General features: G+C 35.3%; 1 protein-coding gene across 8 annotated transcripts in view; it reads left to right on the top strand.

Moving 5' to 3' along the window:
• Positions 1 to 26,019, top strand: part of MIA2 (MIA SH3 domain ER export factor 2) — an 89,084-nt gene that overhangs the window by 52,872 nt on the left and 10,193 nt on the right. For 4 of the 8 annotated variants that reach the window (XM_032871218.1, XM_032871224.1, XM_032871222.1 and 1 more), the window contains 8 exons: positions 49 to 187; positions 2,519 to 2,620; positions 3,573 to 3,633; positions 4,151 to 4,186; positions 8,284 to 8,351; positions 10,144 to 10,226; positions 11,861 to 11,989; positions 15,819 to 15,977. In XM_032871218.1, coding sequence (XP_032727109.1) covers positions 49 to 187; positions 2,519 to 2,620; positions 3,573 to 3,633; positions 4,151 to 4,186; positions 8,284 to 8,351; positions 10,144 to 10,226; positions 11,861 to 11,989; positions 15,819 to 15,977 — 777 coding nt within the window. Of the gene's footprint in view, positions 1 to 48; positions 188 to 2,518; positions 2,621 to 3,572; positions 3,634 to 4,150; positions 4,187 to 8,283; positions 8,352 to 10,143; positions 10,227 to 11,860; positions 11,990 to 15,818; positions 15,978 to 26,019 lie in introns of those variants that run through there. The other 4 variants (XM_032871220.1, XM_032871226.1, XM_032871225.1 and 1 more) reach the window with 2 other exon arrangements.

Here is a 26,019-nt window from a genome sequence, read left to right as displayed (position 1 = left end):
TCTCAAATATTTACTCCTTTAATCGTGATTTTTAAAAATTTTCTATAGAATATCTTGAAAATCTCCAGACTGAGCAAGCATCTTTACAGTCTGAAAATACACAATTTGAAAGTGAGAATCAAAAGCTTCAGCAGAAACTTAAAGTGATGACCGAATTATATCAAGAAAATGAAATGACTCTTCACAGGTAATAAAAATTATATTGATAAGTTTGCTGTTTGGCAAGTAAAATAGCTTAAAAATAGTGCATATTCACCTTATGTAATACTCAAAGTGCTCAATTTATGATTGGGTAATATCTCATCAGTTCATTTTTAAGGACGTTATTTGATCTTGAAACACTTTTTCTTCTGAATCTGACCATTTTTCATACCTTTCCTAATATGAGTCTCATCTAAACCATCATTTTAGTGCCTGGTTTATTGCAGTAGCCTTATGAGTAGTCTCTTTCCACATAACTTCCTACACATTTGTTTGCAGTGGCATGCCCCTTCTAAAATATAAATTATGGGTATTGTCTCTGTCTTGTTTGCAAACTCCCAAGTGCCTTCATGTGACACTTAGAATTTAATCCAAAGCCTGTGGCCTACAAGACTGTAAGATCTGAACTTTGGCTACGTTTTATTTTTTTCCTGGTTATGCCTTTAATTTTAGCTTATTCATTTTCTTTTTCCTTCATTATCTTCCAGCCGCACTGGCCTTCTCAATAATCTTTAGTATGCCAAGCACATCTGTACCTCAGGGCCTTTTCTACTAGCTCTTTCTGCCTTGAACTGGTATTACCCTGTATACGGTTAAATCCTTCATTTCATCTGGGTTTAGGTTCAAATGTTGCTTCAAAGAATCTTTCCCTGATTACCCTAAGATTATAACTACAATCCCTATCCTCTTGTCTTGCTTTATTTTTCTTTATAGATTTTATAGTCCTCTGATGAAGATTTTCTTTTTTTTTTTTTTAATCTTCCCAACATTAAATGTAAACTCCATGAAAGAATTGCTTTATTCTCTTTTCTTCTGTATTTTTGGTGCCTAATACTCTGTCTGGCACATGGTAGTTATTCAATAAACATTTGTTGAATATATGAATAAATATGTTTAGTACCTTTATATATTAGAGTGAAAGATTCTATGTATGTGGCAACTGATGCCTAAATGCATAGATACACAGAAGACTGTTAAGACACTGATCTGGAGAGCCCAGATTTTCAAATACCACCATAAGACATATTTTTCATCATAAAAGTAAATAAAACATTACTTGATTTAATTAATTTAATTTCAAGCCCCTTTAATGAAAGTTATTACAGTTGATCTCATCATTCTTAGTGTCTGTATTTGCAAATTTACCTACTTGTGAAAACTTACTTTAACCCCAGACCAGTACTCATGGAGCTGTAGTGGTCATTCTTAGACATGCACAGAATGGCAAACAATTTGAATTGTCTAATGTGCACGTTCCCAGTCTGCTTTTGTATTTCAGCTCTAATTTTGTCAATGGTTGTCCTTTTTGCATTATATATAGTGCCACATTATTGTGCTTTTTGTTGGTGATTTAGTGGTTTAAAATGGCCCCCCGCTATTTTGCTGAAGTGCAGTTTAGTGTTCCTAAGTGCAAAATGGCTGTGGTATATCTTACAGAGAAAGTATAAGTGTCAGATTTAACAACAGATGTTAAATAAGGTGTCTTTAAACCAACACACATAAAACAGGGTTATGTATTGACTGGTAAATGAAAATGCTATCACTAGAGCATATAGAAAAGTAATTCTGATTCCCTTAAGAGCACTGGTTCATTATTTGCTAATTTAGGATTTGTGGTGACTTTATAGAATGTAACTAATAGGAATGAGATTCTTCTTTATGTATTTGGAAATGTTAGTAGAAAGTACCAACATTACATTGCCATCAGGATGCTGGGGGATTTGTTAAGCTCTGTTATTGCCAAGCTGTGTACTTCAGTCATTCTTTGGAGTCTATTCAAAAATTAAAAATTTGCTGTTTATCATGTACCTTTGGGCCACTCGGGACTGCTCAGGATATGTAAGAGAAATAAACTTGACTAAATGGAAGATCCACAGAGTGGATACCTCATGGTTTCCATCAGTGATTTAGGAATGGATGACCCTTCATTTTAGGTTAGGATGAAAGATACTGTGAATAAAATTTGGACATAAACGAGATTATCTGAGGTTAAAGGAATACTTTTGAGTGTATTTTTAAAATTTGATTGATTGGTTGATTATAGAATTTCAATGAGTAATGTTTAAAATTTCAAAGAGAAAGGTGTTTAAAACTTTTATATTAGTAGTACTATATTAGACAGGATGGTTTATAATTTCAGTTTATAATATTAAGTTCCACACCCGGAATATTTAACAGGTACTTTTTTTCTTGCATGTGATGTTTTTAGTGGTATTATGCAAATTGCTTTATGGGACGCACCAGTTGCCATATAATTAAAAAGATATATTTGATTATCTTATGACATACTGTAAAAAAATATATTTTTTATTTTAAGGAAATTAACAGTAGAGGAAAATTACAGACTGGAGAAAGAGGGGAAACTTTCCAAAGCAGATGAAAAGATCAGTCATGCATTTGAGGAGCTGGAGACATACAGGTATCAAATATATTTTACTCCTTTCTTTTGGAGGTGGGGAGGGTATCAAAAAGTCCAATATCAGAAAAAGTAACAAGGCAACCAAAAAAAATAAACCCAACATTTTTCTGATGATTTTTCATTTGGATATCTTGCTATTATGCAATTACACAGAAAATATAAGAAGGAAAAAAATGTTTTCCTTTCAGTGTGTATGATTTTAAATCTCTCACATTAGTTGTACTTGAACATGGGAAATCCTATTTTATGTTAATGTGAATAAATTTATGAATAGCCATTAATTTCAGGGTCTTTCCTTTTTGGTTCAAATGGGGAAGAATGTGTACAATATTAAGGAATTAGGGAAGTCTGCCTCAAAAAGAGTGAACCACAACTAAAGGTCTGAAGAAGTGTTTATATGTCTAGTTTTTTCCTTGGTTCACTCATCATTAGTTCCATGGAAATAATAGAAAACCTAGAGAAAATAAGGGGCAAGATTTAGTAGTGTCCCAGATAGTTCTTATATTTCATTTTGTGTTAGAAGAATAAGCTTGGGTTTTATCCAAAAGAAGAAATTATTTTACTAGTTGTGTAAAGGTAGTAAGTAACATTTTACTTCACACAGACAGCTAATTTCTTAGAATTCTGTTAAGATTATAGATATCTGAATAAGTCTTCCAAGGTCATGCTGCATAAAAATAAAAACAAACCAATATACCATATAAATTCTTGCATGACCATTGGTTTAGGCAAACCCAAGTAATAGTACTCTTAAAGCACAATTAATGTTAAAATTATGTCAAGAAAAATATACTGCTTTAGAAGTCTTAAAGGTGATTGATGTGTGGAGTTCTGGAGTTATTTTTTATATTAAACAAAGCACTTTAGGTGTTTTAATTGATATTTTCAGTAGACATAGTGTATTTTCTCATTTCTTAGTATATGTTAATAGTAGAATGATTATCCCTTATAGAAGGCGAGCCAAAGATCTTGAGGAAGAATTGGAGAGAACCGTTCATTCTTATAAAGGGCAGGTATGTGTGTGTGTGTGTGTGTGTGTGTAAATTAAAACAATTAGGATTTGTTTGAGTTGTTTATCTCTATTTTGATACAGGAATATAGTTACTTGATAGTTGTACACCTCTCTTGAGGTTTTGCACCTGTCTGTGGAACATTTATAGGGAGCCAAATTTCTGGAATAAGAGACCTTGTTTAAAATTGCCATGTGTCCTGCTTCTTTGAGAATGTGGATTGAATAAACATATATACCCACATTGGGCTCTCATATTCACTTGGGCTAATTATCTCTTAGTTGGTAAATCATTGTAGTTGATTATTGCATAAAACAAATTTACCAGACAAAAACTCATTCAGTTTTTGTTTTAAGAATGTAATAAATCATGTGTATATTAAAATTGGCTTTAAAAATGTTACTTTTCAGAGATGCTTGAGTTATTTTTGAGTTTATGAGTTGTGTACTAAATCATAGTGGTAGATGCAAAATGTTTTATTTAAGAAAATCAGTAGTATTTTAATGAATTTCTTTTTCAGATTATTTCCTATGAGAAAAAAGCACATGATAATTGGGTAAGTATCAAATTCTCTTTGTCACGTTGTTCTTTTTCCTAATTTAAATGAGCAGTTTAAAAGGTACACTTCTACGCCGCAAATTAAGTTAGTATTAAATAAAATCAGTTTCTTTTAATTTTACTGGTAGCGAAATTATGTTCTTTTTTTTTTTTTTTTTTTTTTAAATTTCTTTATTTGACACAGAGAGAGACAGTGAGAGAGGGAATACAGCAGGGGAAGCGGGAGAGGGAGAAGCAGGTTTCCTGCAGAGCAGGGAGCCCGATATGAGGCTCGATCCCAGGACCCTGGGATCATGACCTGAGCCAAAGGCAGATGCTTAACAACTGAGCCACCCAGGCGCCCCTGAAATTATGTTCTTTATGATCTAAATACTTTGTTATAACACTGTTATTCACAGAAATCTGATTTTTCCCTCTTTGCTTTTACTTTGCAAGGATCTTATTTTCTGTCTGTGGGAGGTGATGTAATGTTCATGGATTAATTGTTTGAGGGCCCTGGATTCTACTAGTACTTGTGGACAAATTACTTAAGATTACTGGGCCTGTTTACTCATCTGTGAAAACAACAGATTGAACTAAGTGATATTAAAAGCCTCTTCTAGTCGTAAAAGTCATACAATTCGGGTATCTGATTCTCAGTGTTGAATTACTTGATACACATCAAGAAAAAGATTATTGTGAGAAATGGCATGTCAGTGCTCCCAGAGGAGCACTGGGTGAGGAAATGATAAGGATGCAGGTTTTACTAACCATAGGAATGATACGTTTAACATGTAGAACTGTTATAATAGCTGGCGTTTGTAGGACTTGTCCCTAGGAGTCCTCAAGGGGAGACAGTTTGCACAGTGGGTGAACACATGGAGTCTGGAGTCAGCCTGTCATGGTTGGTATCCTGGTTCCATCACCTGTAACAACCATTCTTGTTTCCTTACCCGTAAGGAAAGATAAAGCAGTAGTACCTATTTCATAGAGTTATTCTGATGAATAAGTAAGATAACTCACGTAAGGCTGTTAGCCAGGTGCCTGACACATAATAAGCACTCAGTACATGTTAACTGTTACTACACTGTTGCACTGTAACTTGGGAGATATTTCTTAGATGTGGATATTTCTTGGAGTGGAGATTCCAGCATAGATTCTGAATTAGACATGTTGAATATCAGGGCTCTTCCCATTTCTCAGATTTTGTACTGATGGTTCAAGCGAAGTTTGGTTATTGAATTAAGCTGGGCTTGGGAGATGAATTTAGTCTTTTTCACCACTCACTGTTACTTTCTGAATACTAAGAACAGATAATTTTTTAAAGATGAGAAGAACGTTAAAAAAAAAAAGATGAGAAAAACTTTAGTGTCTTGTGTTCTAAGCACTATACTTAAAGGCATTTTGCATATATAACTCATTCAGTCCACATAAGAACTGTAAAATAGGTATTATAATTCAAATTTTACAGATGAGAAAACAGCCCAAGGTCACATGACCAAAGAGTGAAGGGTAGAGATTGAAATTTTGACCTTTTTTATTCCAAATCTGAGCTTTTTCTGTTATTGTACATTGCATTTCTTGTTTAGTAAATAATGACATTGACTTCATGTTAAAACATACAAAAAAGGGGTGCCTGGGTGGCTCAGTTGGTTAGGTGTTAAGCACCTACCTTGGGCTCAGGTCATGATCCCAGGGTCCTGGGATCAAACCCCACGTCAGGCTCTCTGCTCAGCAGGGAGCCTACTTCTCCCTCTTCCTCTGCCTGGCACTCCCCCACTTGTGCTCTTTCTGTCAAATAAATAAAATCTTTAAAAAATGCAGAAAATATCCTTTATGTCTTAAAGTGTTTTTTTTTTTTTGTTTTTTTTAAAAGATTTTATTTGAGAGAGAGAGAAAGAAAAAGGGTGCACATATAAGCAGGGAGAGGGACAGTGGGAGAGGAAGAAGCAGACTCTCCACTGAGTAGGGGGACCGATGTAGGGCTCCTGGGATAATGACCTGAGCCGAAAGGCAGATGCTTAACCAACTGAACCACCCAGACATCCTCATTTTTTTTTTTTAGATTTTATAAAAATAATACATACTTACTGAATAAAAAGTTCAGACTATATAGAAAATATGTACAAAGAAGTAATCAGCAATATTACTTTCATTTATTCTATACCTAAAAAATATATTCAGACATAAATCACAGGTATGTTTTAAAAAATGAAAACATACTATATATTACTGTTTTATATTCTGCTTTATTTAATATATTATAGATATTTTTCTATGAATATTGTATATATAAACCTTTCCCATTTGATAAATGTTTCCTTTGTTTCTACTTTTTTACTATTACAAATAATTTCACAATTTCAGGTGTTACTTTTTCCTTTGAGCACTTCTTTGTTCCATCCCATTAGATTTAATCTTTTCTTCCTCTGAACTCACATAATACTTTGCTTTTATGTGTTCTGTGGCAAGTACTGTGGTCGTTTACAGTTGTCCTTACCACAGATTTAAACTTTTTAAGATAGGGACTGTTTCTTTTCCCTTCATACTTACATGTATAGATTTTTTTTGATGCTTTTTTGCGTATTTTTTAATACACAATTATAGATGCTTTTTTGCGTATTTTAAGTATTTAATATCTGAATACAGTGTGGACATTCAGTGAAATAGTTTTACCTAACCTTTGAAGTGTAAGCTTTTCAAAAGCCTGTAATCATTTAGCCTCAGTGATTTATATTTATATTTTTTGTAGATATGTCTTTCATATTGATAGCATTGTAATCATAGTAAAATTTACTTTTGACTTATTAACTTTTCATTGTCTTATGCCTTAAAATCAAGAGTAAGTATTTATACTCAATGTGTGGAAAACATTTAGAAGTGGCTTTGGTTCTGCATTATTAAATGAATTGGTATTTTATTAACTAAAATTGTTATGATATAATATTCTTTTTATTAGTATAAAGTTGATTATATGCTTATATGTTAGAAAGTGATTTATACATGAAATCTTTTTGATAATAATGCTAAAATATGGTTAAGCTTTATTTTGTGTCTGTGTGTGTGTGTGTGTGTGTGTGTGTGAAGAATATTTAACATACTTTATTCTTTGGCCAGTTAATGTCAGTTTTAATGTGTAGTTCATAATTTTAAGTGAATACATTTGATAGATCTTTTTACTTCAAAAAAGTTATGGTTATAAATTGAGTTAATTTGCCTACCTTTGCATGATAAATACATTTGCCCAAGTGGATTGCATTAGTTTGGCCAGATCTGATATTCCAGACACTGCTGCTTCTTAACTGGAGAGTTCACAGAATGGAAAACATGCAGTATTCCATACACGTTTAACCTTTGCCTACAAACTGTTTAGGAATATTGTATGTTCTTGGTATTTATTATAGTAGTCTAGTTTTTTCTTTTTTTAAAAATGATTTTATTTATTTACTTGGCAGAGAGAGAGGCAGGTGAATGGGTAGAAGAAATGTTTATTTTATGTAACATATGTACTCTGATTTTCTAACCTTTTATTACATAAAAATTTCACTAAACAAATGTAAGACTGTAGGAATTGATTTTTATAGTGCTATGTGCTGAACAGACACGCTGCACACTTTGATTATATTCAGCCATTTAAAAAAATGTCCTATATGGGCATGCTGTGAAACTGTTATAGACCTTTATGGTTTCACTAAATGATAGTGATTCCTCTTCAAAGACAGCTGTCTATGATATTATAGCCAGCGTACATGTGCCTAATGATTCTGAGTCTCCATTCCCATCACCCTAAGCTTGGGTCCTCTTACATTGCTTTTGTCATATTATTTGGATTTTACAGCACCAAATGCTGCTGATCCTTGACTCCACATCTAGATAACAGCATTCATTGGCAAGTACATGATCAAACTCCAGCCTTGAGACTCATGTCTTCTGGTTATAGGAAACTCATTCCCTTTTAAAAAATTCCCTAAATTAAAAATTTTCACATTGACTTTCTGAAATGGATATGTAAGTGATTATGATATTTATGAATACTTATCTTTCATTTTATATTTGTTTGTGTTAGTTTTAAGATGTATTTTCAAAAAAGATAAAAAATGTATTATTTTCTTTAAGTTGGCAGCTCGGAATGCTGAAAGAGCTCTTAATGATTTGAGGAAAGAAAATGCTTACAATAGACAAAAGTAAGTATCTTTGTGGGAACACTTTAAAGCTTTAGTTAGTACTTTATTTTTAATTGTTATGTATTACATAATGCTTTTGTAGGGATAAATATGCATGAATCCAGCATATCTGATGGTGAAATATTTATTAGTTTTACTATGAGTTACTAGATTCTTTTGTTTGAAACACTTGTCTTAGAGAAGTTATTTTAACAGAAGTAAACTGTTCACTTGTTCTTCTGTAAAAAGTATAACTTAAAAAAATTCTTTTTTTAAATCAGAGTAGGAAGAGGCATTTACAGGGGATGGAAAGAGAAAGGACAAATTTCTGATGTAGTAATTTTCAGAGTACTGCCATCTTTTAGTAGGTGAATGGGTAGAATAAATGTTAATTGTTTCATTCTCGATTTTCTTTCATTGGATGACAATGCCTTACAAATAAAATGAAAGGGAGAAAGAAAGTTTACAATGTATAATGGAAGAGAAGAATAAATACTTTTCTAGGAGGATTGTAATAGTCTTCCCAGGTGTTAAAGTTTCTTGCCAGAGTGTACTATTAACATTATCCAGTATTAGCTTAGTCTCTTTGCTTGTATTTTCTACTCTGAAATGAAAACTACATGATTAAATGTTTTATTTCAGATCTGATGATCAAAAACTAGAAATACGATTCTTTTAAGATGTCACATTTTTCAGATAAAAGGCTTAGGAATGAAAGAGTAGGATGAGTTCACTGGATTCCTTTTTTATGTTCTGATTGGAATCAGGGTAACATTACAGTGGAAAGCAGAAGTGACTAAGAGCTAGGAGCCCTGTGTTTTAATCCTTACACTTTCATTTTGAATAAATCATGTGAACTTTTTGCCCAGTTTCCTTGGTTGTAAAATGATAGATTTGAACTGGTTGACCTTGGAAAGCCCTGCTATTTCTAAAATTTGGGTTCTGGGATTATAGTATTCACTGTAGTCTAGTTTTTTCTTTTTTTAAAAATGATTTTATTTATTTACTTGGCAGAGAGAGAGGCAGTGAGAAAGGGAACACAGCAGGAGGAGTGGGAGAGGAGAAGCAGGCCCCCAGCTGAGCAGGGACCCCTCCCCTCCCCCACCCCATGCAATGCAGGGCTTGGTCACAGGACCTGAGCTGAAGGCTCAAGTCTCCAAGGGCAGATGCTTAAGGACTGAGCCACTAAGGTGCCCCCACTGTAGTTCAGTTTTGAAAACAGAACAAAATAAAGTGATTTCAAAACTCAATAAAACATCGCTATCATTAGGCAAAAAGAAGCCTGTTACCCCAGAATAAGTAGTGGGGTTATAGAAAGGTGTTTTGGTCAGAATATTTATTTGTTTCTTTTGGTTTCTTTCTTTCTTTCTTTCTTTTTTTATTAATATTTATTTATTTGACAGACAGAGATCGCAAGTAGGCAGAGAGGCAGGCAGAGAGAGAGAGGAGGGAAGCAAGCTCCCTGCCAAGCAGAGAACCCAATGCGGGGCTCCATCCCAGGACCCTGGGATCATGACCTGAGCTGAAGGCAGAGGCTTTAAACTATTGAGCCACCCAGGCGCCCCTCTTTTGGTTTCTTTTTTAAATTTTAATTCCAGTGTAGTTAACACACAGTGTTCTATTAGTTTCAGGTGTACAATATAGTTATTTGACAATTACATATATTACTCATCAAAATAATTTTAAAGAATGTTTTTTCTATGTAGATATTGAGGTAGTGAAAAGTACCTTGTACTTGGTAGTGGCATTTTTCTTGAAATGTGGGTGCTTTTCTTGGATGAGTAACTTAGAGATGTTTGTTCTTTATTTGCAGATTAACTGAAACAGAGTTTAAATTTGAACTTTTAGAAAAAGATCCTTATGCACTTGATGTTCCAAATACAGCATTTGGCAGAGGTAGTTTTTTTTTTTTTTTTAAACCCTTGTTTAAGATACACATATATATATGTATATATTGCACATTACCTTTTATATTAGTATAAATTAATACTACTATTTATAAATATTTTAGATTTTGGAACCAGGATTCTAATCTGAGTTCTGGCACAATCTCCCAGGTTTCTGAGTTTTTTTTCCCTAGCAAAAATGTAAATAATTGCTGCCTCCATTTCTCAGTGGGCATTTGTAAGATGATGTCTATTTAGTACATTGAGCTCCTTGCAAAGCAAAGTGCTTGGCACATAGTCAGGTAATCATAATTATTTTATAATAATTATATAATTATTTATTATAATAAATAATCATAATTATTTTAGGGGAGAATGAATAAGGAGTGCTTAAATGGAATAATGTTATAACTATTTATATATCCACTATCTTTGGAATTTGCTTGAATTATAAAAATAAGAATTAGAACAGTCATTTTTAATTATTTAAAAGAGTCAGTTAAGGTGGGAAAACAATCTGAGCATTCTTTGCTTTAATTACCTCCAAGTGAGGAAGATGTCCACTCATTAAAGACTTAGCATTTTTAATGATCTCATACTATTCCAAATAGTTTAAATTTTTCAAAATAACTTTTGGTTGAATCGGAATTAAGCATCTAAGGCAATGAAAATAAAGCTATCTTTATATTGGTGGAATTCCATTTTAATAACTGTTTTGAAGGTATAAAAGTCACTTTTGAGAGTCTAATTTCATTAAAATGAAAGTTTATTTTTACATTTAACAAAATAACAGATTATTATTAATTTCAAGTAGTAATAAAGTTTAGAGTGGTGGGAATTATACAGAAGGAATTCTCTTCTGGACCTAATGCAGAAGTTTCAGAAAAATTAAATAAGACTTTGATCTTTTGTTGTAATAATAACATTTACATATTTAAAAAGTATTATTTTGGTGGTATTTAAGCTTGTTTTTTGATGTTCTTGACTTTTGATCTTTGGAAGCATAATCATTACTTGGGAGTGGTGAAGTTTGTAAAATGATAGGGCTCTTGGTTATTTAATTTATAAAGTGATTTATTTGATGAATAAATGTAATCTGAATTTTCAGTGGCAATGAATCAGAAGTAATTTCTGATGCTTCAGAGGATTTTGCATTTCTACTTTTCAAGATCTGAGCTTTACTCAAATAATTCATGGCCCAATATAGCCTATCTGGCTAATTTAAACTGAACCCTTCTATAGTACAACCCTCACCAGCCAAAATATCCAGAAGCATATTGCCATTAAAAGCAAACCAAACAAACTTCATAGCCCCCAAATCCTCTTATACCTCTAAAATATCACTAAATATCACCATTATCCTTTGCTTAGTAGTGTATGGTTATTTAAGTGTATTAGTTACCAAGAGGATAATGTTTTTATTGACTAGTGTATTTATTTGGTACACAGACTTTAAAAACCTAGGGTTCCATATTTAATTCTGTCCCATATCAGCAAAACCCAAGGCATAGTTAGTATTCAAGAAGTGGATTAAACTTAAATTGGCAATAGGGTGACCTGATGGAAATTGTTGAAATGGAATTCTAATCTATAGTGTAGCTAATTGAAACTATGAATTTAAATATGCTGTTTTAATTATTCCAGAGCATTCCCCATATGGTCCCTCACCATTGGGTCGACCTTCATCTGAAACGAGAGCTTTTCTCTCCCCTCCAACTTTGTTGGAGGGTCCACTCAGACTCTCACCTTTGCTTCCAGGGGGAGGAGGAAGAGGTATATTGTTTAAACATCTTTATTACTCTAGATTTCTTCCTTATTTTATATTTTCATCTCAACTTATCTTTAAAATAAACCTTGGGAAAATACAGGCATTCCTTGCACTTATTGTGGGTTACTTTTGTTTGGAAAAGGAGCTCTGTGATATCTAATTTTCATATATTTTTATCTTAGAAACAGGACTATAATAGGTTATATTTTGATCAAGCACTTGATGTGTATCTCTTTAAATCATTCGGCTTCTTAAAAACTGTATTTTATAGCACTTTATAAAGAACACATAAAATATGATAACAATCTAACCTGGCATAAAATTGTATTTTAATGAAACATTATTAAAATATAGAAATTCCAAATTCTTTTTCTACTTTATTATCATGATCTTTTATTGTAGAAAATCAGAAAGTGAAAGAACCTTCTTTTTTAGAGTGGAGGAATTCAGAAATACTATCTTGTAGGCCAGGTTTTGATGAGAGTCTTAAAGGAGACCTAAATGATTTATTAATACTTTGAGAAACTGACCCAAGATTGTCTGCTTTGTTACCTACCTGTATGGGTTTTTGAGATTCTCAGCAGCTATTTCAAACCTATGCATCAGCTCTTGGTCTTTCTGCATTTACTTCAGCACTCACCCTTGTGTTACCTATGTACCTGGAGTTTTCCTCTTTTGATCTTTTACCATACTTTGTTCACTTTGTCAGGTTGCTTTAAAATTTTCCCTTGAATTGTGGCAAAATGCAAAGATTTAGAAAGTACTGTTTATTCCCAAATCAAAAGTCTCAGGTTTTTAGCCTCGTCTGTGTTGTATGAGAGCTGATAACATTCTTCATCAGTGTTGTGACCCCCCATTCTGCTCCTTTTATTAGTGATTTTAGCATATTGAATCTGACTAAATCAAAACACCAAACTAAACCCAACTTACCAAAGCTCATATATTGAAATGGATTCTACTTATCAAAATAGTCTCTCCTGGAGGCTGTAATTCCCAGTTGAACCTACTATTATTTTAAATATTTTTGGAGCTCTTTCTTTGGGATTGTCTTCAAAGAATGAGAAAATGAATTTTCTACTTTATGTTTATGGGATGTTCTCCCTTTGTCCATCTCCTGTTCACATAATCTTTCCTCATCCTTGGTTTGGTACACTTAGCACTGGTCTCTCCTACCTCCCAGTCCTACTACTGATTGGGCTCACAGCCTGGAGACATTTCAGAGAGAAGCTTTTCTTATCTTGGCTTTGAACTGAAAACTCCTAGGGAAAGAGTGAGTTGCAGACTGATACTTGGAGTCCTGGGAGAGCTTTGCCTTAAGCACTTTAGGAAGGAGACTAATTTCAAAATTCACATGTGTGCTATAAATGCCCTAGAATTAATCTTCCCCCTAATTTTTTTTTTACTTTGAACAGTAAGAAATATATTTTAGGTCATGTTCTATTACCCATCAACATAAATGTAATAGAAACCATTTACATGTTTTTTATGCTTTCTGATACTTTCTATTCATTTCTATTTCATTTCATTAAAAAAATTGCTGCTTAGGAGTAAGTTGATTTTATGCACCAGGATGGGTTGCAGCCAGCTGTCTAGTGCCCTAGAAATCAGGGTATAATTGGCTAAACTGCAAATATGAATCACTGGAAGTTGAATAACATAAGTCAAGGATTGCTTGTAGTCAATTGAATATTTGGAGTAAGAGTGAAAATTACCTTTGATTTCTCCTCTCCTATTTAAATTACTTTCCTCTCCTTTTTAATTACTTTCAAGAAATGTGTTTAGATTATTTGCAAGGGTGTTTTGCTATTTTTTAGAAAAGCTACAGAAGTTTTAGGTAAGTTATCAGTAGGTCTTAAAAGAGTTGTTTTGAAGTAAAGTTCCTGTGACCCATCCAAGAAGGATGATGAGTGCCCTTTTCCTTTGTTTTATTATCTTTTTAAAATTGAAAGTTTGGGTGAGATACATGTTCAAATAAAATGGAATATAAGGAAAATAATTTCTTTTTAGAGTAACCTTAATGTAACTTTTGGTCTGAATGCAAATTTTAACATTTAGCATTTTCAAGTTTGTAATTTTTCACCTGGTAGTCATTTGGCCTATGCTTTGGTCCTCTGAAAGGAAGCAATCAAAAGAAGGCCTTCGTCTCCTTTGAAGATCTGTGCTTCACTCTAGATGAACTCAGCCTAATTGACTCTTGCACATTTGTTTTTGTTTTGTTTTTTTTTTATTAAAGATTTTATTTTTATTTATTTGACAGAGATCACAAGTAGGCAGAGAGGCAGGCAGAGAGAGAGAGGAGGAAGCAGGCTCCCTGCTGAGCAGAGAGCACCATGCGGGGCTAGATCCCAGGACCCTGGGATCATGACCTGAGCCGAAGGCAGAGGCTTTAACCCACTGAGCCACCCAGGCGCCCCGACTCTTGCACATTTTTTACCAATTTAATTTTCTGCTTTTCCAGCCTTTTTCTTCTAATGAACTTATTTAGAAGGATGAATAGGCTGGAAGGGAAGATTGAGGGAAATTAATAGAATATACAAGTATAAGGAAAAGAGATAGTTGACCTTCTGAATATAAAAGTTTACCTCTTGACTGTACAAAGGGAGTAGATAAAAAAATTTTAAAAGATTATATTTTTTATATATAAAAGGATTCTTATACTGATTTGAACAAGTTACCAAGAAAACGTCAATTTTGTTTTAGTCTCTTAAAGGTGTACTGAAATGTGGAAAACATTTTAGATTTCTATTAAAAAGTTGTTGTTGTTGTTGTTGTTTAAATAAAAGCTATTCCTTGAAAGGAAAAAGGTTTTGTTTTCTGGGCAGTATAAGTTTGGGAAGATCTTATTCTCCCCTCAGTGATAGATAAGTAAAGTATTAACATATTTTGTTATTTAGTGTTTAAAAAATTGTGTATTTGTTTTTTTCCATTTTAATTGAATATGTTATTAATTGAAGTACTGTCCTTTTTGTGGTCATAAGAAGGGAACTTTATAATGATGATCTTTTATAAATGTAAGCATGCTGATTTCCTTATCCAAATGAGTGTTACTTTGTTCAAAGTGTTTATTCCAACTGTGCTGTTGTTTTTGAAACTCTTGTTTTAGACTTGCCTTCAGAGTTGTGAGCTCTTTTTGAAGGTGAATTTGATATTCAGAAATTGCTAAAAGCCCTTTAAGGCCAAATTTATCTGGTGGGTATAAAGTTTGTAATCAGACTGGTTAAAATCATTTTTGGACAGAAGTAGAGTCCTGTTTCAACATTGAGATGCAGTTTCTTGAGTGGCTTTTAAGTTAATCTGAGTACATTTCTAAAAGAGTTGTTCTAAAAAATACTGTGAGTAGTTGTAGAATTATTGAAATAGGTATATAGAGTCTAGGATGACAGCTTTAAAAGAATCATGCTCTTTTTGACTATTGGTGTATTTGTGTAAGCAACAAAAACCTCATTTTATAATTATTTTATTCCATTTTATTCTATTCTGGTATAGAAATCTCTACTTTGCATTTTACTTTATACTCCTATTTTCCAGGCTTAGTATTTATAATTCACAATTTAGCCATTGATTTTATGTATAAATGATGATGGTGGTAACATTTCCTAAATGACTTTAATAGACAGTTGTTTGTTTATACACATTGCAAAATTATTATTTCCTCATTGTCCTAGACTTTGTCCTAGGCTTTGGTAGGATAGAATTGTAGTCTAATGTGTCTTAGGGAAACTTTGTTGGAATCTGATTGTTCTCACTTTTTACAAGCTGCCTGGGTTTCATTTGATGATATGTCTTATAATACTTTTTTAGGTGAAACAGAATTGTATTTTTTTCTTTAATTAGGCTTAAGAGGCCCAGGGAATCCTCTGGACCATCAGAATACCAATGAAAGAGGAGACTCAAGCTGTGATAGATTAACTGATGGTCGCAGAGCACCTTCAGACACTGGATCCCTTTCACCTCCATGGGAGCAGGATCGTAGGATGATCATTCCACCATCAGGTATGGAAAGAGTATAATTATTTATATTTGAAAGGCAACCAGTCTGTGCAACATAGAGGAATGGAAGAAAAGAGGAGTACATGTATGTCGTGTCTTAAGAAAAACCACGATATATATTAGAAAACAATAGTAACATAAATTTCCAAACATGATAATTAGGGGTAATTGTTCAGGTTACAGAAATCTGCTTTGCTCCCCTCCAGTCCTCCTGTGGAATATCTTTATTGTTTTTATTGCTCATAGAAGGTATATATATTTATTTTAGAAAATCCAAACAATTGTGGGGTGCCTGCGTGGTGCAGTCAGTTAAGCCTCAGACTCTTGGTTTAGGCTCAGGTCATGATCTCAGGGTTGTGGGTTTGAGCCCCTCACTGGGCTCCATGCTAAGCACAAAGTCTGCTTAAGATTCACTCTCCTTTTTGTCTGCTCCTCCTTCCTGCTGTCTCTCAAATAAATAATAAATAAGTCTTAAAATCTAAGTAATGGAGAAATGTGTAATTAGGAAAGTGAAAAAAATCTCAATCATCACCTTAGCATGCCTTTCTAAGAATTTAGTTTTATATCTTTTAGGGATTGTTGTGTTTTGGGGTTTTTGGGTTTTTTTCTTCTTTTTTTTTTTGGCATATATTCATAAACATAAATGTAAAAATTCCTTCACTTCTCTGCAATTATACTGCTTACCTTCGTGAAGTTGTATTTTCTTTTCTTTTCTTTTCTTTTTTTTTTTTGGTGGGCGGTAAAGCAAAGTTTATTGAACTATAGTACAAACCTCCCAAAGAAAGAGGGAACACAAGAGAGATCCCCAAAATTGTATTTTCTCATTGGACAAACTATCTTAGATTTACTGCTAAAATAAATATATTTACCAGAAGAGTCACAGAAGAATATCCCAAAGGAAGGCGAGTAGCTGCTATTTTCTGATAGCTCTTACTTTCCCAAGGAATGTATTTAAGATTACTTGGTTAGCTAAATTTTATTTAGGTATGGTGTTTCAGGGACACTGTTATGTGTAGTGAGCTATGCCTGCTTTGTATACATTAGTTATATTTAAAAAAAATATACTATTTCTGATTCCTTCCTGAGGAGTTGGAGTGAGTAAGAGTATTATAGGAAAAAAACTTCAATTCCAAGAATCAGCCCTTGCTGTAGTAGTATGTGTATGTTCTAAGAAATGGTGGCTGCCTATACTGTGGTTTTGCTTTGTTTGAGATCACTAAATACAGCTTCATTAAGACAGAGATTTGTGTCACTTTGTTCACTGCTATAGCCTCAGCACTGAGCACCATGCTAGGGATATAGTACTTGCTCAGCAAATACTCGTTCAAATACTCGTTGACTGAATGACTACCCAAATAATTCTGACAAAGCTGAGTATTTTTTTTAATATTTGGAAATCTATTTGCTGTGATGTACATACTTAAGAATCTTTTAGGGGAGTGGCATAGAACATCTTTCATGCCTTTAATATTCATTAAAAAGTTTTGCTGTGATAAAAATAAAGATAATAAATCACAGCCCCTTTCTCAGAGGACTTGGTTACAAGATTTCTGTGGATATCATATCTCTACATTTGTATAGAGGACTTTCCTTTGAGACTTAACAAGCTATTAGTACCAAGAGTCCCTGTCAAATGCACTGCATAGCTCTTCATTAAAATCTAGTGTAGTAGCTCAAAGTTGACTTATCTTCAGAAATAACTTAGGAAACTTCAAGGAAGACGCAGATATATCTGGGTCCCACCTCAGATCAGGCCTTCTGAACATGAACTTCAGAGGTAAGGTCTGTATGTCTAAAAAAACTCTCTCAGAGGTTCTAAGGAGCAGCTATATTTAAAAACCACTAATCTGCCTCCCCCCAACCCCACTCATTTATTTATTGCCCTTATTATTTGGAAAGAACACTGAGTTCTTGAAGAGAATAGCTGACAGTCTTAAGTTAAAATAGCTAGGCAAATAGCAGAGACTAGAGTTCAGACAGTAATGACTTTGTTCTTGTTCATTCATAAAATTAATAAATATTTTACAGTTCCTTTAAAAATTGCCTTAAATCTGTAATTTTATACCTTTTGATACTATTTCATAGATCCCTGAGTCTTTTCATTTTGTTTCCAATTTTTCTTTTATTCTTTTGGTTGAATAGTTTCTCTTGATCTGTCTTTAAGTTTACTGACTCTACCCTCTATCATCTCCATTCTGCTATTAATATTAAGCCCATTCAGTAAAAGTTTTATTTTAGAAACTATATTTTTCAGTTCTAGAATTTTCACTTTTTTATACTTTTGATATCTCTCCTGAGATTTCTTCTTTTTTTATTCATTATGAGTATTTTCTAAATCTCATTGAGTATAGTTTTTTTTTTTTTTTAAGATTTTATTTATTTATTTGACAGACAGAGATCACAAGTAGGCAGAGAGACAGGCAGAGAGAGAGGGGGAGGCGGGCTCCCTGCCAAGCAGAGAGCCCAATGTGGGGCTTGATCCCAGGACCCTGGGATCATGACCTGACCCGAAGGCAGAGGCTTTAACCCACTGAGCCACCCAGGCGCCCCGAGTATAGTGTTTTTTAAAAAAAGATTTATGAGCAGAGAGCCTGACTCGGGGCTTGATCTCAGGACCCCAAGATCATGACCTGAGTGGAAACTAAGAGTTGACATTTAACTGAGTGAGCCACCCAGGTGCTCCTGAATATAGTTTTTTAATAGCTGCTTTAAATACCTTGTATAATTATTTTGTTTGTTTGGTTGGTTTTGTTTTTTTAAAGATTTATTTATTATTAGTGAAATGCCCATGGCTTTGGGGTTGGGATGGGAACAGAGGGAGAGTGAGAGAGAGAGAAAATCCCAAGCAGACTTCTGGCTGAGTGCAGGGTCTGACAGGTCTCAGCCTCACAACCTGGAGATCATGGTCTGAGCTGACATCAAGAGTCGGATGCTTAACTGACTGAGCCACCCAGGTGCTCCAAGACGTTGTATGATCATTCTAACATCAGGGTCATCTTGAGGATGGCCTCTGTTGATTGTCTTTTCCCTATAAACTTTGTCACATTTTCGTGTTATATAGAGTAATTTGGTTTGTATCCTAGTAATTATGGGGATTCTGGATTTTGCTGTATTTCTCTGAAGAGCATAGGTTTTGTTTTATAAAACGTTAATTTGATCAAACTCAAACTTAGATTTTTTCTTCTCTAGACAGCAGTTCTCTAGACAGCAGTCCAAATATCAGTTCAGTTTTTTTTTTTAAATTTTTTATAAACATATATTTTTTTTCCCCAGGGGTACAGGTCTGTGAATTGCAAGGTTTACACACTTCATCGCACTCATCATAGCACATACCCTCCCCAATGTCCATAATAACCCCACCCTCCCATCCCCTCTCCCCCAGCAACCCTCAGTTTGTTTTGTGAGATTAAGAGTCACTTATGGTTTATCTCCCTCCCAATCCCATCTTGCTTCATTTATTCTTTCCTACGCCCCAAACCCCCCACGTTTCACTCCACTTCCTCATATCAGGGAGATCATATGATAGTTGTCTTTCTCCGATTGACTTATTTCGCTAAGCATGATACCCTCTAGTTCCATCCACGTCGTTGCAAATGGCAAGATTTCATTTCTTTTGATGACTGCATAGTATTCCATTGTGTATATATACCACATCTTCTTTATCCATTCATCTGTTGATGGACATCTAGGTTCTTTCCATAGTTTGGCTATTGTAGACATTGCTGCTATAAACATTCAGGTGCATGTGCCCCTTCGGATCACTACGTTTGTATCTTTAGGGTAAATACCCAGCAGTGCAATTGCTGGGTCATAGGGTAGTTCTATTTTCAACATTTTGAGGAACCTCCATGCTGTTTTCCAGAGTGGTTGCACCAGCTTGCATTCCCACCAACAGTGTAGGAGGGTTCCCCTTTCTCCGCATCCTCGCCAGCATCTGTCATTTCCTGACTTGTTGATTTTAGCCATTCTGACTGGTGTGAGGTGGTATCTCATTGTGGTTTTGATTTGTATTTCCCTGATGCCGAGTGATATGGAGCACTTTTTCATGTGTCTGTTGGCCATCTGGATGTCTTCTTTGCAGAAATGTCTGTTCATGTCTTCTGCCCATTTCTTGATTGGATTATTTGTTCTTTGGGTGTTGAGTTTGCTAAGTTCTTTATAGATTCTGGACACTAGCCCTTTATCTGATATGTCATTTGCAAATATCTTCTCCCATTCTGTCAGTTGTCTTTTGGTTTTGTTAACTGTTTCCTTTGCTGTGCAAAAGCTTTTGATCTTGATAAAATCCCAATAGTTCATTTTTGCCCTTGCTTCCCTTGCCTTTGGCGATGTTCCTAGGAAGATGTTGCTGCGGCTGAGGTCGAAGAGGTTGCTGCCTGTGTTCTCCTCAAGGATTTTGATGGATTCCTTTCTCACATTGAGGTCCTTCATCCATGTTGAGTCTATTTTCGTGTGTGGTGTAAGGAAATGATCCAATTTCATTTTTCTGCATGTGGCTGTCCAATTTTCCCAACACCATTTATTGAAGAGGCTGTCTTTTTTCCATTGGACATTCTTTCCTGCTTTGTTGAAGATTAGTTGATCATAGAGTTGAGGGTCTATTTCTGGGCTCTCTATTCTGTTCCATTGATCTATGTGTCTGTTTTTGTGCCAGTACCATGCTGTCTTGATGATGACAGCTTTGTAGTAGAGCTTGAAGTCTGGAATTGTGGTGCCACCAACTTTGGCTTTCTTTTTCAATATTACTTTGGCTATTCGAGGTCTTTTCTGGTTCCATATAAATTTTAGGATTATTTGTTCCATTTCTTTGAAAAAAATGGATGGTACTTTGATAGGAATTGCATTAAATGTGTAGATTGCTTTAGGTAGCATAGACATTTTCACAATATTTATTCTTCCAATCCAGGAGCATGGAACATTTTTCCATTTCTTTGTGTCTTCCTCAATTTCTTTCATGAGTACTTTATAGTTTACTGTGTATAGATTCTTAGTCTCTTTGGTTAGGTTTATTCCTAGGTATCTTATAGTTTTGGGTGCAATTGTAAATGGGATTGACTCCTTAATTTCTCTTTCTTCTGTCTTGTTGTTGGTGTAGAGAAATGCAACTGATTTCTGTGTATTGATTTTATATCCTGCCACTTTACTGAATTCCTGTACCAGTTCTAGCATTTTTGGAGTGGAGTCTTTTGGGTTTTCCACATATAGTATCATATCATCTGCGAAGAGTGATAGTTTGACTTCTTCTTTGCCAATTTGGATGCCTTTAATTTCTTTTTGTTGTCTGATTGCTGAGGCTAGGACTTCTAGTACTATGTTGAATAGCAGTGGTGATAACGGACATCCCTGCCGTGTTCCTGACCTTAGCAGAAATGCTTTCAGTTTTTCTCCATTGAGAATGATATTTGCAATGGGTTTTTCATAGATGGCTTTGATAATATTGAGGTATGTGCCCTCTATCCATACACTTTGAAGAGTTTTGATCAGGAAGGGATGCTGTACTTTGTCAAATGCTTTTTCAGCATCTATGGAGAGTATCATATGGTTCTTGTTCTTTCTTTTATTAATGTGTTTTATCACATTGATTGATTTGCGGATGTTGAACCAACCTTGCAGCCCTGGAATAAATCCCACTTGGTCGTGGTGAATAATCCTTTTAATGTACTGTTGAATCCTATTGGCTAGTATTTTGGTGAGAATTTTCACATCCGTGTTCATCAAGGATATTGGTTTGTAGTTCTTTTTGATGGGATCCTTGTCTGGTTTTGGGATCAAGGTGATACTGGCCTCATAAAATGAGTTTGGAAGTTTTCCTTCCATTTCTATTTTTTGGAACAGTTTCAGGAGAATAGGAATTAGTTCTTCCTTAAATGTTTGGTAGAATTCCCCCGGGAAGCCGTCTGGCCCTGGGCTTTTGTTTGTTTGGAGATTTTTGATGGCTGTTTCAATCTCCTTACTGGTTATGGGTCTGTCAGGCTTTCTATTTCTTCCTGGTTCAGTTGTGGTAGTTTATATGTCTCTAGGAATGCATCCATTTCTTCCAGATTGTCAAATTTGTTGGCATAGAGTTGCTCATAATATGTTCTTATGATTGTCTGTATTTCTTTGGTGTTAGTTGTGATCTCTCCTCTTTCATTCATGATTTTATTTATTTGATCCTTTCTCTTTTCTTTTTGATAAGTCTGGCCAGGGGTTTATCAATCTTATTAATTCTTTCAAAGAACCAGCTCCTAGTTTCGTTGATTTGTTCTATTGTTTTTTTGGTTTCTATTTCATTGATTTCTGCTCTGATCTTTAGGATTTCTCTTCTCCTGCTGGGTTTAGGGTTTCTTTCTTGTTCTTTCTCCAGCTCCTTTAGGTGTAGGGTTAGGTTGTGTACCTGAGACCTTTCTTGTTTCTTGAGAAAGGCTTGTACCACTATATATTTTCCTCTCAGGACTGCCTTTGTTGTGTCCCACAGATTTTGAACCGTTGTGTTTTCAGTATCATTTGTTTTCATGAATTTTTTCAATTCTTCTTTAATTTCCTGGTTGACCCATTCATTCTTTAGAAGGATGCTGTTTAGTCTCCATGTATTTGGGTTCTTTCCAAATTTCCTCTTGCGATTGAGTTCTAGCTTCAGAGCATTGTGGTCTGAAAATATGCAGGGAATGATCCCAATCTTTTGATACCGGTTGAGACCTGATTTAGGACCGAGGATGTGATCTATTCTGGAGAATGTTCCATGGGCACTAGAGAAGAATGTGTATTCTGTTGCTTTGGGATGAAATGTTCTGAATATATCTGTGATATCCATCTTGTCCAGTGTGTCATTTAAGGCCTTTATTTCCTTGTTGATCTTTTGCTTAGATGATCTGTCCATTTCCGTGAGGGGAGTGTTAAAGTCCCCTACGATTATTGTATTATTATTGATGTGTTTCTTTGATTTTGTTATTAATTGGTTTATATAGTTGGCTGCTCCCACGTTAGGGGCATAGATATTTACAATTGTTAGATCTTCTTGTTGGACAGATCCTTTGAGTATGATACAGTGTCCTTCTTCATCTCTTATTATAGTCTTTGGCTTAAAATCTAATTGATCTGTTATAAGGATTGCCACTCCTGCTTTCTTCTGATGTCCATTAGCATGGTAAATTCTTTTCCACCCCCTCACTTTAAATCTGAAGGTGTCTTCGGGTTTAAAATGAGTTTCTTGTAGGCAACATATAGATGGGTTTTGTTTTTTTATCCATTCTGATACCCTGTGTCTTTTGATTGGGGGCATTTAGCCCATTAACATTCAGAGTAACTATTGAGAGATATGAATTTAGTGCCATTGTATTGCTTGTAAGGTGACTGTTATTGTATATTGCCTCTGTTCCTTTCTGATCTACTACTTTTAGGCTCTCTCTTTGCTTAGAGGACCCCTTTCCATATTTCCTGTAGAGCTGGTTTGGTGTTTGCAAATTCTTTCAGTTTTTGTTTGTCCTGGAAGCTTTTAATCTCTCCTTCTGTTTTCAATGATAGCCAAGCTGGATATAGTATTCTTGGCTGCATGTTTTTCTCGTTTAGTACTCTGAATATATAATGCCAGCTCTTTCTGGCCTGCCAGGTCTCTGTGGATAAGTCTGCTGCCAATCTAATATTTTTACCATTGTATGTTACAGACTTCTTTTCCCAGGCTGCTTTCAGGATTTTCTCTTTGTCACTAAGACTTGTAAATTTGACTATTAGGTGACGGGGTGTGGACCTATTCTTATTGATTTTGAGGGGGGTTCTCTGCACCTCCTGGATTTTGATGCTTGTTCCCTTTGCCATATTGGGGAAGTTCTCTCCAATAATTCTCTCCAATATACCTTCTGCTCCCCTCTCTCTTTCTTCTTCTTCTGGAATCCCAATTATTCTAATGTTGTTTCGTCTTATGGTGTCCCTTATCTCTCGAATTCTGCCCTCGTGGTCCAGTAGCTGTTTGTCCCTCTTTTGCTCAGCTTCTTTATTCTCTGTCATTTGATCTTCTATATCGCTAATTCTTTCTTCTGCCTCATTTATCCTAGCAGTGAGAGCCTCCATTTTTTATTGCACCTCATTAATAGCTTTTTTGATTTCAACTTGATTAGATTTTAGTTCTTTTATTTCTCCAGAAAGGGCTTTTATATCTCCCGAGAGGGTTTCTCTAATATCTTCCATGGCTTTTTCGAGCCTGGCTAGAACCTTGAGGATCGTCATTCTGAACTCTAGATCTGACATATTACCAATGTCTGTATTGATTAGGTCCCTAGCCTTTGGTACGGCCTCTTGTTCTTTTTTTTGTGGTGAATTTTTCCGCCTTGTCATTTTGTCCAGATAAGAGTATATGAAGGAACAAGTAAAATACTAAAAGTGTGGCAACAACCCCAGGAAAATATGCTTTAGCCAAATCAGAAGAGATCCCAAATCGTGGGGGGTGGGGGGGGAGAGGGGATATAAAGAGGTTCAGAAAGAAAAAAAGAAAAAGAAAAAAGAAACAAATAAAAAAAGAAAACCAATAATAAAAAAATATAAAAAGGAAAAAAAAATATATAAGATAAACTAGTTAAAAAACGTTAAAAAAGAAAAGGGTAAAAGTTAAAAAAATTTAGCAGAAGAAGAGAAAAAAAAATTGAAAAAGAAAAAAAAATTAAATTAACTGCAAGGCTAAAGAATCATGGGGAGAAAGTCCTGTGTTCCGTGCTTTGCTTTCTCCTTCTCTGGAATTCCGCTGCTCTCCTTGGTATTGAAACTGCACTCCTTGGTAGGTGAACTTGGTCCTGGCTGGGTTTCTTGTTGATCTTCTGGGGGAGGGGCCTGTTGTAGTGATTCTCAAGTGTCTTTGCCCCAGGCGGAGTTGCACCGCCCTTACCAGGGGCCGGGCTGAGTAATCCGCCCAGGTTTGCTTTCGGGAGCTTTTGTTTCCTGAGCGCTCTCCGTAGAGTTCCGGAGGACAGGAATAAAGATGGCGGCCTCCCAGTCTCTGGCCCGGAGGAGCCGAGAGTCTGGGGCCCCACTCCTCAGTGCGCCCTCAGAGAACAGCGCCCAATTGCTCCCGTCACCCTGGCCTCCGGCTGCGCTCCAAGCTGACCGAGCCCGAGACCGGTTCAAGGTAAACCCGAGCTTAGAGCTCACTCCTCGGCTCTGTCTCTGTAGCCGGCTTCCCGGTTCTAATACCTGTAAGCTCTGCGACACTCAGACACCCCCGATCCTTCTGCGACCCTGCAGGACCTGAGGCCACGCTGACCCCGCGTGCGCTTCACCCCGGTTAAGCCTCTGGAGCGATGTCCCTCAGCGGAACAGACTTTTAAAAGTCCTGATTTTGTGCTCCGTTGCTCCGCCGCTTGCCGGGAGCCGGCCCCTCCCCCCGCGGTCTATCTTCCCGTCGCTTTGGATTCACTTCTCCGCCAGTCCTACCTTTCAGAAAGTGGTTGATTTTTTGTTTCTAGAATTGCTGTTCTTCTCTTCGATCTCCCGTTGGATTTGTAGGTATTTGCAATCTTTAGATAAGCTATCTAGCTGATCTCCCGCTACCTGAAGTAGTCTCAGCCTGCTACTTCTCCGCCAACTTGACTCCTCCTCCAAATATCAGTTCAGTTTTTAGACTTAGCTAAAAATGCTTAGTTTTAGACGTGGCTGAAAATGCTTTAAGCTTTCTTCATTCATTTGTGGTTCAGGGGTTAGCCATTGACTTGGCGCAAAAATCTCAGAATCTTAGACTCACTTCTTTGGCTCTCCTGGACTCTCTTCTTTGGTTTTTCAAGCCGCATTTTCTATGAGGTTTGACTCTGCTACAGGTTGACTGTGGTGTGCCTTCAGGCTAAGATATAAAAAAAAAATGGAAAACTCACCCCACAGTGGTACCTTCTTCCAAGTTCCCACCCTTTTACCAAATCTGTCTATTTTTTAATGCTCAGAGTCTTCAGGTATTTGTTACATTACTTTTAAATTTTTAATGTTTTTCCAGTTTTATTGAGCTATAATCAATAAACATCACTGTTTAAGTTTGTGTACAACATAATGATTTGCCTTTATATATATATTGTGAAATTATTACCACAAT

The sequence above is a fragment of the Lontra canadensis genome, unplaced genomic scaffold (assembly GCF_010015895.1).
Source record: "Lontra canadensis isolate GAN:19392208 unplaced genomic scaffold, GSC_riverotter_1.0 scaffold42, whole genome shotgun sequence".
Taxonomy (NCBI): domain Eukaryota; kingdom Metazoa; phylum Chordata; class Mammalia; order Carnivora; family Mustelidae; genus Lontra; species Lontra canadensis.
The sequence above is the reverse complement of the archived record's forward strand: the minus strand, read 5'-3'. Positions and strand labels throughout refer to the sequence as shown.